The 12800-nt window shown below is 35.2% G+C and overlaps 1 protein-coding gene across 1 annotated transcript in view; it reads right to left on the bottom strand.

The window, feature by feature from the left end:
* LOC111061265 (integrin alpha-PS2) overlaps positions 1-12800 on the bottom strand; it is a gene marked incomplete in the record, with an annotated part of 223220 nt that overhangs the window by 102419 nt on the left and 108001 nt on the right. Inside the window, 1 exon segment of the mRNA XM_039441193.1 lies at positions 11462-11562. Coding sequence (XP_039297127.1) covers positions 11462-11562 — 101 coding nt within the window.

The following is a 12800-nucleotide window of genomic DNA, read 5'->3' as shown; positions in this document are numbered from 1 at the left end:
CTCACACACCCTCTCTCACTCTCCCTCACTCACTCTCTCTCTCTCTCTCTCTCCCTATCTCACTCTATCTCTCATCTACTCTACTTCTATCAGCTACTATATAACTCTGAGCTGAATCCACAGCCCCAAGCAATACTTAAGATAACACCTGAACAACATTTATAACTTACAATAAGTTTGTGAGATCGGATTTCTCTACTTAATATAAACACTTGAGATTGTAACTGTGATAGTCTCTACTCCTACACTGCAGTTTAATCTACTTCTGAATTCTTTACTGTTATTTTTATTCTTCTTTCTCTTCTCTTTTTCTCCCTCTTTCCTCCTCTTGCTCATCCTCATCTACTACTCCATCGTCTTTTTCCATCTTGAAGGAGTTTTATATACTACAGAATTCTTGACTGTTCTTCTTCTTCTTCTTTTTTCTCTATCATCCTCATTTTCGCTCTCTTTTCCACCTCTTCCTCCTCCTCTTTTTCTCCGCCATCGTCATCATCGTCATCATCGTCTTGTTTCATCTTGAAAGTTTTATCTACTACTGAATTCTTAACTGTTATTCTTATTCTTTTTTCCTTCTCTTTTTCTCCATCCTCCCCATTTTCGCTTTCTTTTCCACCTCTTCCTCCTCCTCTTTTTCTCCTACATCGTCTTCTTTCATCTTGATGGAGTTTTATATACTTCCGAATTCTCAACTCTTCTTCTTCTTATTATTATGATTATTATTATTATTATTATTATTAGTATTATTATTATATTATTATTATTATTATTATTATTCCTCTTCCTATTCATCTTTTTCTACTTTTTTCTCTATCATCCTCATTTTCGCTCTCTTTTTCACCTCTTCCTCCTCCTCTTTTCTCCTGCAACCTCTTCCTCGTACTCCACCTTGTGGGATTCTCCACTGTTTTCCTTCACCTTCTTCTTCTCTCCTTCTTCTCCATCACATCCATTTTCGCCCTCTTTCCAACTCATCCTCCTTCTCTTCTCTCTCATCGTCTTTTCTTTTTTTTCTGCTTCTCCATCTTGTGGGAGTTTTATCTACTTCTGACTTCTTGCTTTCTGCTGCATCTTTTTCTATTGTCCACTCCTTCGGGTAGAGTCGATTCATTCTTTTTATTCTTCTTCTTCTTCCTCTTTTTCTTCTTCTTCTTATTCTTCCACTTCATTCAATCATTCTTCTTCTCTTTTCACTTCATCTGCATCTCCACTTCTCCCACTTCTTCTTCTCTACCTCCTTCCGTTCCATATTTTCTTTTTCTCCTCCTTCTCCCTCTTTTCTTCCCCTTCTTCTCTTTCTTCATCATCTTTATCATTTTTTTTCTTCTTTTCCCACTTTTTATTATAATTATCCCATCCTCCCATTCTCCTTCTCCTTCTGCTTCAACTCTTTCTTCTTCTCCTTTCACTTCTTCTTCTTCTCTTTCTTCTTCTTCTTCTTCTCCTTCTTCTTCTTCTTCTTCTTCTTCTTCTTCTTCTTCTTCTTCTTCTTCTTCTTCTTCTTCTTCTCCTTCTTCTTCTTCTTCTTCTTCCTCTTCTTCATCGTCTTCATTATTTCTTTCTTCTCACCCTCCTTCTCCCCCTTTTTGTTCAAATTTTTCCATCCTATCATTCTCCTTCTGCTCCAACTCTTTCTTCATCTCCTCTCACTTCTTCTTCCCCTTCTACTTCTTCTTCTTCTTCTTCTTCTTTTCTTCATCTTCTCCTCCTCCTACCACCCTCTCCTTCTTCTTCTTCTTCAGCCTCTTCATTATTTTCTTCTTCTTTTCCTCCTCTTCCTACTTTTTATCATAATTTCCCCATCCTATCATTCTCCTTCTTCTTCTGCCTCAACTCTTACACTTCTTCTTCCTTTTCCACTCCTTCTCCTTATTCTTTCTCTCCTGATATTCTTCCTCTCTCCATTACATCTTCATGATATTTTGTAAGCCGACAATCATTATTTTACGAGCACCTGTTTTTTACTATCAATCTACTATCTTAAACCAGGTCATTTACTCTACAGTGAAATTCACTACAAAGAGTCAGCTTTAGATTAATATTAGAAGCATCAATGTTATACATAAGGCATGCTGTCGGTTCAAAGTTAATATCACTGTAGCAAAAATACTAAACAAGTCTGTTATTCTGAAAACTAGTTACCATAAAAATTTGATAAATTTATCAGAGAATATTGAGAGGTTATAAAGTTGTTACAAAATTCATGAAATCTGTCATAAATTTGAATAAAATTCTTGAGATATAGTTGATTAGAGTATCCATTTCTCAACCGTTTATATTGCTTTTATTCTTCAAATTCGTTCTTCATTTTTCTTAACTTCCTTTTTCTCAACCTTCTCCTCTTTAACTTCCTGTTCCTCAAATTCCTTCCACTTTACTTTCTTTCCTATAACTTTCTTTTCCTTGACTTCCTTTTCTTTATCCTTCTTCTCTCTAATTTCCTTTACTTCAACTTCCTTTTCCTTAACTTCATTCTTCTTATCCTTTTCCTCTTCAACTTCCTTCTCCTGAACTTTCTTTTCTTCAACTTCCTTTTTCCTATCCTTCTTTTCCTTTACTTCCTACTTCTTCACTTACTTTACCTTAACTACCTTTTCCTTTACCTCCTTATATTTAACTTCTTTCTCCTTAATTAATTTTCTTCCTTCTTCTTTACCTCCATTTCCTTGACTTCCTTCTCCTCTTCAACTTCCTTCTCCTAAACTTTCTTTTCTTCAACTTCCTTTCCCTATCCTTCTTTTCCTTCACTTCCTACTTCTTAACTTACATTTCCTCAACTTCCATTTCCTTTACCTCCTTATCTTTAACTTCTTTCTCCTTGATTCATTTTCTTCCTTCTTCTTTACCATCTTTTCCTTGACTTCCTTCTCCTCTTCAACTTCCTTCTCCTAAACACTCTTTTCTTCAACTTCCTTTCCCTATCCTTCTTTTCCTTCACTTCCTACTTCTTAACTTACATTTCCTCAACTTCCATTTCCTTTACCTCCTTATCTTTAACTTCTTTCTCCTTGATTCATTTTCTTCCTTCTTCTTTACCTCCTTTTCCTTGACTTCCTTCTCCTCTTCAACTTCCTTCTCCTAAACACTCTTTTCTTCAACTTCCTTTCCCTATCCTTCTTTTCCTTCACTTCCTACTTCTTAACTTACATTTCCTCAACTTCCATTTCCTTTACCTCCTTATCTTTAACTTCTTTCTCCTTGATTCATTTTCTTCCTTCTTCTTTACCATCTTTTCCTTGACTTCCTTCTCCTCTTCAACTTCCTTCTCCTAAACACTCTTTTCTTCAACTTCCTTTCCCTATCCTTCTTTTCCTTCACTTCCTACTTCTTAACTTACATTTCTCAACTTCCATTTCCTTTACCTCCTATCTTTAACTTCTTTCTCCTTGATTCATTTTCTTCCTTCTTCTTTACCATCTTTTCCTTGACTTCCTTCTCCTCTTCAACTTCCTTCTCCTAAACACTCTTTTCTTCAACTTCCTTTCCCTATCCTTCTTTTCCTTCACTTCCTACTTCTTAACTTACATTTCCTCAACTTCCATTTCCTTTACCTCCTTATCTTTAACTTCTTTCTCCTTGATTCATTTTCTTCCTTCTTCTTTACCTCCTTTTCCTTGACTTCCTTCTCCTCTTCAACTTCCTTCTCCTAAACACTCTTTTCTTCAACTTCCTTTCCCTATCCTTCTTTTCCTTCACTTCCTACTTCTTAACTTACATTTCCTCAACTTCCATTTCCTTTACCTCCTTATCTTTAACTTCTTCTCCTTGATTCATTTTCTTCCTTCTTCTTTACCTCCTTTTCCTTGACTTCCTTCTCCTCTTCAACTTCCTTCTCCTAAACACTCTTTTCTTCAACTTCCTTCCCCTATCCTTCTTTTCTTTTACTTCTTACTCCTCAACTTACATTTCCTTCACCTCCTTATCTTTAACTTCTTTCACCTTAATTCATTTTCTTCAATCTTCTTAACTTCCTTTTCTTCAATTTCCTTTTCCCAATCCTTCTTTTCATCTACTTCCTACTCCTTAACTTCCTTAACTTCCTTCCTAACACTTCTTTTCCTTCACTTCATTTTCCTTTACCTCCTCCTTTTCAATTTCTTTCCCCTTAATTCCTTCTCTTCATTCTTCTTAACTACCTTTTCCCACTCATAATTTTTGTCTACATTTATTCCCCTCTGTTTTTCTCCTATTTCTCATTCCATCCAAATATCAACCAATCATTCTCCACACAATACTTTCGCTAATTCATTCAATTTTCAGCTATTCTTCCATAGAGAACATTGTGTCTTGGACTTGAATCTTTAATGAAATTGGATAGGAAATGAGAGAACATGCCAATAATGCTAAATTTGTGTTTTCATTGAAAAGTTCTCAAAATTACTAGAAAAATTCCCACTGGTTGAGATTTCAGTAGAATATTTTTGTTTTTCAATTAGTTTCCAAGCATCAAAATTTAAAACTCATACTTAGGTCGTTCGTTTGGAGGGAAATTTGAATTGAAAGAGAAAAGAGAAAACTTAGTCTGATTTTTTCAGAACTTAAAATTTGGAAAATAGTATATTTCGCACCTAGAGCAGAAAATGATATTTCCCGGCTCGAAATCAGTCTTCAAATCCGAGGCCGTAGGCCGAGGACTTGAAAATATTGAGAGCCGGAAAAACATTTTTGCCCGTGGTGCAAACGCTATTTTTCGCCACACAGAAAAAAAAACAATATATCTATGAGAATAGTTGTTTACTAAGCACTTCCGAAAGCAGAAGTGGAAGGTGATAGCTCTAGCAAATCTGAGGTAATCTGAATATCAGGAAATTGTCCAAGTATTTTCATTTTTCATTCTGATTTGTCTAATTAACCTAAAAGATGATGTTCAATTATGTGGGAGGTTGAGTTTATACTTTTCATTCTTTCAAATGACAATAAGATGATATTATTATAAATGTTTTAATTATTGAATAATGAACACAAATAATGAAAAGTTTTCTGATCAGCTGTTTTTTGATCACCTTTCTCAGTTCCATGTTAGCGGCTGGAAAGGGTACTCTTTTGAAAGAAACCTGTTCTGACGTCAGACGAGAGTCGTCTGCAAACAAGGTCTTTCAGATCTACGTGGGGACTGGAAAACAGCTGCTTTCTGTGCAGTGTGGCGAAAAAAATATTCTTGTACTATGCTTTCTGTTTTCTCCCAATCATGTAGATATAGAATATATTGATTTGTGACTCTCAATGGATTAAATGAAATGAATGGTACAAATGAAATAAAATATAGAGGAATTCAGAAGGAAGAAAGAGAAATTGAGAAATCGAATTAATGAGTGTAACAGCAGAGACTACAACGGAAACAAAATGAATATTCGTCAGCGGAGAAAGAAGAGAGATAAGTTGAGGGAGAGAGAGGATGAGGAAGAATAAGAAGTCATAGAATGAGGAGAAGAAGACGAAGGAAAAGAAGAAGAAGAAGTACCAGAGAGAGAACATATTTAGAACAAGTTGAATAAGTTATCTCACCCGGGCTGAATATCGTAAAAATAATACCTTGTCCTATAATATTATCCTGATCAATAATGCGCCCGCCATATGGTGGTGATACTATTATATCAGATGAAATGATATTCACAAGATTTCTACCTTGATATGCAAACCAAATATAGAATCTAGAAGAGGTGAAGAAGAGTGAAGAAGAAGAAGAAGAAGAAGAAGAAGAAAAGAAAAAAGGAAAAAAAAAAAGAAGAAAAAAAAAAATAAAAAAAAAGAGAAGAGAAGAAGAAGAGAAGAATAAGAAGAAGAAGAAGAAGAAGAGAAGAAGAAGAGAGAAAAAGAAGAAGAAGAAGAAGAAGAAGAAGAAGAAGAGAAGAAGAAGAGAGAAGAAGAAGAAGGAGAGGAGAAGAAGAAGATGGAAGAAGAAGGAGAGAAGAAGAAGGAGGAGGAGAAGAGAAGAAGAAGAAGAGAGAAGAAGAAGAAGAGAAAAGGAAGAAGAAGAAAGAGGAGAAGACGAAGAAGAAGAAGGAAGAGGGAGGAGGAGAGAAGGAAGAGAGAAGAAGAAGAGAGAAGAGAAGAAGAAGAAGAAGAAGAAGAAGAAGAAGAAGAAGAAGAAGAAGAAGAAGAAGAGAAGAAGAAGAAGAAGAAGAAGAAGAAGAAGAAGAAGAAGACGGAGAAGACGGAGAAGAAGAATGAGGAGTATGATGAGAAGTAGTAAAAGAAGAAGACAATGATGATGATGATGAAGAAGAAAATTATGAAGGAAAAGGAAGAAGTAAGAGGAGGTGACGGAGGAGGAAGAGTAGAAGGAAAAGGAGGAGGTGGTGGTATTGGAGGAGGAGGAGGAGGAGGGGGAGGAGGAGATGGAGGAGTAAGAGGAGGAGGGGATGGATGGGTAGGAGGAGGAGAGGAAGTAGGAGCAGGATGTTGCGAAGAGGAGAAGATGAAGGAGGAGATGGGGAGGATGATGAAAATGAAGAGTGTAAGATGACGTGGAAGAAAAAGCTGAAGATGAAGGTGAAGAAGAAGAAGAAGAAGAAGTAGTAGTAGTAGAAGAAGAAGAAGAAGAAGTAGAAGAAAAAGAAGTCAGAAATCATTGAAGCGTGAACTGCAGTTACATTTCAACCGCAAAGATGTATCCGATTACTCCAAGCTGTGTTTCGAATATTATTAGTCTCTTAATTTGATCGATTTCGATATTATATCTTTAATATCATACGAAGATGTTATTGAAAGAAAAATAATGAGAGGGAGTGATTAAAAAAAGAGAGGAAACGAGAATAATAGATTTTTTGACATAGTCATTCAATCTCAGCTGTTTTCAGCTGCATGAAATCAAGCCGGTAAACAGCTGTTTGCAGAACAAATAAACGTATCATTCTCATCACAGCGTACTCTACTGTAATGAAACTATATATGTTCTCTTTACAGCCAAGTATGTTTCCTATTTCCAAAATAGGAACAGCGAAACTGCTACAAAAAATCACCTTCAGCGGTCCAGATTGAAGTTTTATTTCCTGATTCGGAATTTGTAAACTAGGTTGTGTTCATAGAATGCATGTAGTAATGTCAGCACAAGCAGGTGATGTTTTCTATTCCTCAATGACTTTTTTTCAGATTATTATGATGATGAAATAGTATCTTAAGTCACAAGGACGGAAAGGGCCCTTTTGCAGGCGAGAATGATGTTTCTAGTCGAGGCGTTAGCCGAGACTGAAATTTCATTCGAGCACTGCAAAAGACATTCACGTCCAAGTAACATACACTATTTTTTGTCATAATAATCCAAAGAAGAATAATTGAGAAACAGAAAACATTACCTGCTTGTGCTGACATTACTACATGCATTCTATTAACATAACCTAGTTTACAAGTTTTGAATCAAGAATTTCTTGACTAAGGTTGACAAAATTTCCACCTGGACCGCTAAAAGGCGGTTTTCGTACCAGTTTTGCTGTTCCAAATTCGGAACTAGGAAACATACTCGACTGTAAAGAAAACATATGATTTTATTACAGTACAGTATGCTGTAATGAGAATCATATGTTTATTTGTTCTACAATCAGCTGTTTACCGGCTTGATTTCATGGATGTAAAACAGCTGGAATTGAATGACTATGACAAAATAATACTTTACGTAACAATAATTTACCGCATAAGTAAGATTGTTTCTGCCCGAAACATAGTTGAGAAACATTATCATACGAATGCGGTAAATACGTTACTGTACAAGTTATGTACAATATTTTTGTCATACTTATCTCTGAAAGAATAATATTGCTGAGAAATAGGAACAGAAACCTGCTGCTGCTCGAGCTACGTAGCGCCTAGTTCATAACAGACAGACCCTTCGAGCTCAAATAAAATAATAAAGGCCTAAATTATAAGATTTCAGATGAGTTCTTATAACTTGAAACTCCTTAAATGAGTTCTTTAATTATTTGAGTTGATATATTAATTACTCAGATGTTATTAGGACTCAGTAGAGTCCTAACATACTCGACTGTAAAGAGAACATATGATGTCTTTACAGTATAGTATGCTGTAATGAAAATCACATGTTTTCTTTTCCTGAAAACAGCTGTTTACCGGCTTGATTTGATGCATGGAAAACAGCTGCAATTGAGTAAGTATGACAAAATAGTATATTTCGCACCTAAAGCAGAAAATGAGATTTTTCCGGCTCGAAATCAGATTTCAAGTCCGAGGCCGTAGGCCGAGGACTAGAAAAGATTGAGAGTCGAAAAAACATTTTTGCCTGTGGTGCAAACACTATTTTTCGCCACACACAAAAATAAACAATATATATATACATGAGAATAGTTGTTTACTAAGCACTCCCGAAAGCAGAAGTGGAAGGTGATAGCTCTAGCAAATCTGAGGTAATCTGAATATCAGGAAATTATCCAAGTATTTTTATTTTTTATTCTGATTTGTCTAAATAACCTAAAATATGATGTTCAATTATGTGAGAGTATTAAGTTTATACTGTTTTATTCTTTCAAATGACAGTAAGATGATATTATTATAAATGTTTTAATAATTGAATAGTGAACACAAATAATGAGAAGTTTTTTGATCAGCTGTTTTTCGATCACCTTTCTTAGTTGCATGTTAGCGGCTGGAAAGGGTACTCTTTTGGGCCTAGGCCGCAAAGAAACCTGTTCTGACGTCAGAGGAGAGTCGTCTGCAAACAATGTCTTTCAGATCTACGTAGTGACTGGAAAACAGCTGCTTTCTGTTCAGTGTGGCGAAAAAAGTGTACATTACTTGCAGTGCTGAAATGAAATTCTAGTCACGGCTGACGACTCAACTGCAAACATCATTCTCGCCTGCAAAAGGCCCCTTCCCGTCCTTGTTACGTAAGATATTATTTTTTTGTGCATCTACGTTCTGAGATAATTCCGATAGTTGAAAAAGAAGGAATGGAGAAGAAGAAGAAAAAGAAGAAGAGTAGAAGAGAAGCGGAGGAGATAAAAGGGATTATAAAAACAGAAAATGCAATGAGGTGATTTGAACCATAAGAAATGAATGATTGCCGCATTGTACCGAGCAAACCAGAATGAAATAACTCTATGAAGTGAAAAAAAGAAAGACAAGGATAAAGACTTGGACTACGTACAAGAAGGGAAAGAAGATGAGTTAGAGAAATGAGAGAAGAAGAAGCATAGAGAAACATTAGCGTAAGCAGATATGCCATGGTATAGGGCGTTTATGTCGCAACTTTTACTGTTATCTCAAGTCGATTATTATCGATTATTGTAGATTTTTACTGTTTTGACCGGGTAAGAGTGTATGAACGGCACAATATGAAAGACTACCAGCGTCATAAAGCTTCACAGGAAAGAAATACGTGGACTATCAGCTTGAGATAACAGTAAAAGTTACGATATAAACGCCCTATACCATGGCATATCTACTTATGATATTGTTTCTCTATGGAAGAAGTGAGGGAAAAAGCGAAAAATCTTTAACTGAAATAATTCAATGGGAAGAACGATTAAAAAAATGAACCATAAGATTGATATAAATGATCCACTAAACAACATATATATTAATCAAAAGAAATTATTGTGAATAACAACAGAGAAGAAACATATATATGGATTCTAAGTGTGGATTCTAAATATGGATTCTTGGAGAGACGAAGTGTATAGCAAGAAGAGAGAGAAGGAGAAGAAGAAGATGAAGAAGGAAGACGAACAAGAAGAATAAGAGGGAGAAGAAGAAGGAGAAGAGGCTAGAAAGAAAAATAGAAGCCAACTCACACAGATACAAAGTATAATAAGGCAGGCTACTTAATGCAATTCATCAAGTTTTGAATGACATCTGGATTAAAAAAAGTGGAGATGAATGAGAAGATGAAGATGAAGAAGAAGAAGAGGAAGAAGAAGAAGAAGAAGAAGAAGAAGAAGAAGAAGATGTATGAAATAAGAGTATGACACAATGAAGCAGTTAATAGAAGAGATTTGACAGGTAAGGATAATAATAAGAGCTATGACAATGCTGCAAGAGATTATTAATGACATTTTATATCATTTGTCATAGACTGACTGTGTATTATGTGCGCTCTGCCAACGAAATTCAATCTTGAATATTTCTTTCTAGGCTTCCTTTTTGACACGACTTCTATCAATCTGTCACTTCTTTATCATATTCTGCTTCTTATTCTCCTTCTTCTTATTCTCACTCTTCCTCGTTCTCGTGTTCTTCTCTTTTTTGCATCTATTTCTGCTACTCTACACTGTTTCATATGGTACGGTGAAAATCATTAGGTAGGCTTATATGAGATCCTTTTCTTCAAATCTCATTCATTGCTCATACCAAAGAATTCTGACTCCTCTCCTTCTTCTAATTCTTCTTTCTCTTATTCTTCTATCTCATTTTTTTGTTAGCCTTTAATATCATCTCTTTTCTGCATTCATTTTTTCTTATATTCCTCTTTGTTGATTGGACAAAGCTTTGTCTGATGGAAGACAAGGATGGCAAACCAATGTTGATCAAATGCTCACTTTATAACGTGAGTACACCACATTTCCTTACATGAACTATCTTCTTCTTCTTCTTCTTCTTCTCCCTCTTCTTCTTCTTCTTCTTCTTCTTCTCCCTCTTCTTTCTTCTTCTTCTTCTTCTTCTTCTTCTTCTTCTTCTTCTCCTCCTTCTTCCACTTCTTCTTCGTCTACTTCTTCTGGCTCTTCTTCTTCTTTTGCTTCCACCTCCTATTCCTGTTCTTTTCTTTCTTTCTATCTATCAATTTGTGCTACTCTATACTGTTCCATATGGTATGGTGAGAATCATTAAGTATCTACGATTAAATTTTTTCACATTCCATTCAATGCTTATTGTACGAACTCCTAGCTCTCCTTCTTCTTCTTTTTCGATCTCTTCTTCTCCTTCTTCTTCTTCTTCCTCTCCGCTGTCTTTTTTTAACCCAGATGTCATTCAAAACTTAATGTATTGCATCAAGTAGCTGCCTTATTATTCTCTGTAGCTCTATGGGTATGATTCTTCGTCTCATTTTTGTGTGTCTCCCTCTTCTTTCATACCTTTTCTTCTTCTTCTTTTTCTCCCATCTTCTTCTCCTTTTTCTCCCATCTTCTTCCTCTTCTTCTTCCCCTTCTTCTTCCCCTTCTTCTTTTCATTCCACTTCCTTTTCTTTTTCTCCTTTTCATTTCAGTTTTTTCATATGCAGCTTTCACAATGTTTTCTTCTAGTCTATGGTTGTATACGGGATCATTTATTTCTTATGGTTCAATTATTTTTCAACCAAAGATTTTTCATTCAACGATTTCAGGTAGAACTATCAACTTATCTCTCCATACTTCTATATTCTCTTCTCATCTTTTCTCTTCTTCTTCTTCTTCTTCATCGTCGTCTTCTTCTTCTTCTCCTTCTTCTTCTACTACTACTACTACAACTACGATTCTCCGAATGAATTAATAATTAGATTATGAATTAGATGATTAATGATAATAATTAAACTCACCACAACCCGTGCTTCATCTCCGCCAGAACTCCTGACAGTGGCTCCAAACCACTGATACGATTTCTGGTCTATTTGGCTTCCAGCTGAGTTGTTGTTATTGCCTGTAACAAAAATCAATAAATTTGTCATTATTTATGATACAAAATGTGAATAAATCATTTAATATCATTATATTGTTGAAATAGTCTCCATGTATCTAACCATTCACTACATAAGTTATGATATATTCTTGATTCTCTATTGATTGATACAGTAAGTACATAATCGAAATGATAGGGAGAGAAAAAACTGAGTTGTTGTTATTGCCTGTAACAAAAATCACTAAATTTATCATTATTTATGGAATAAAATATAAAAAAAAGGTAACCTTGTGCTATTTCTCTCCCAAATTTTGATAAGGTTACACATAGTCCCAAATAGGTTGTTCATTTTAAAATATTTTTGGTCCTAAATTATTTTTACAAGATAGATTTTTAGATTTAGATTCTTCAAAACCAAACACAGATGAAATATTTCACATTTTGATCACTTGAAAATATTCACATGAAGAAATAATTTTGCAGGACTGAAAATTAACTTAATATTCATATTGATTACATCTTCATTATTGTCCGAAATGATCAATGATTTTCATATCCCAAAATATCATATTATTTGTATCTGATTGAAACTATAGACCTTAAGGAAATACAGCAATAGACTGGCTTCTCCACACATCTGTGTAATCACTTGTCAGCTGATTTATTATGAATAATTCTATAGTCTGATTTGCACTCTAATATTGGCGTATGAAGGAGGCTCCTTTTTCCTTTTATATTATCCTTGAAATGCAAAATTTCCGAAAACCTTGTATATTAGTCGACGCCCAATTAAAAAAGGAACATACCTGTCAAATTTCGTGAAAATCTAATAACGCGTTTCGCCGTAAATGCGCAACATATGGACATATGAACATTTGAACATTCAAACATTAGAACATTTAAACATTAAGAGGAATGCCAATCCATCAACTTGAATGTTAGACCTCACTTCGCTCGGTCAATTGGTGGGTTGTTGGGAGTATGAGAGTATTAAGTTGTGTACAGATTCACGCGCCGCGAACATGAGCAATTCACTTTTAATCAGCTGATGCCAAGCTCTTTATTTCTGTATCTTACCGTTTCTGTAAAAATACAGATATAATCAGCTAATTAAAAGTCAATTGCTCATGTTCGCGGCGCGTAAATCTGGTCGCACCTTAAGAAGGGCACAGTATGAGAGACTACCAGCGTCACATAGCTTCACCAAAAACAACTACTAGGACTATCGGCTTCAGTTAACACTCACATTTGCAACATAG

Source organism: Nilaparvata lugens, chromosome 14 (genome assembly GCF_014356525.2).
Source record: "Nilaparvata lugens isolate BPH chromosome 14, ASM1435652v1, whole genome shotgun sequence".
Classification (NCBI taxonomy): Eukaryota; Metazoa; Arthropoda; class Insecta; order Hemiptera; family Delphacidae; genus Nilaparvata; species Nilaparvata lugens.
Note: the sequence above shows the minus strand (reverse complement) of the source record. Positions and strands in the feature narration are given on the sequence as shown.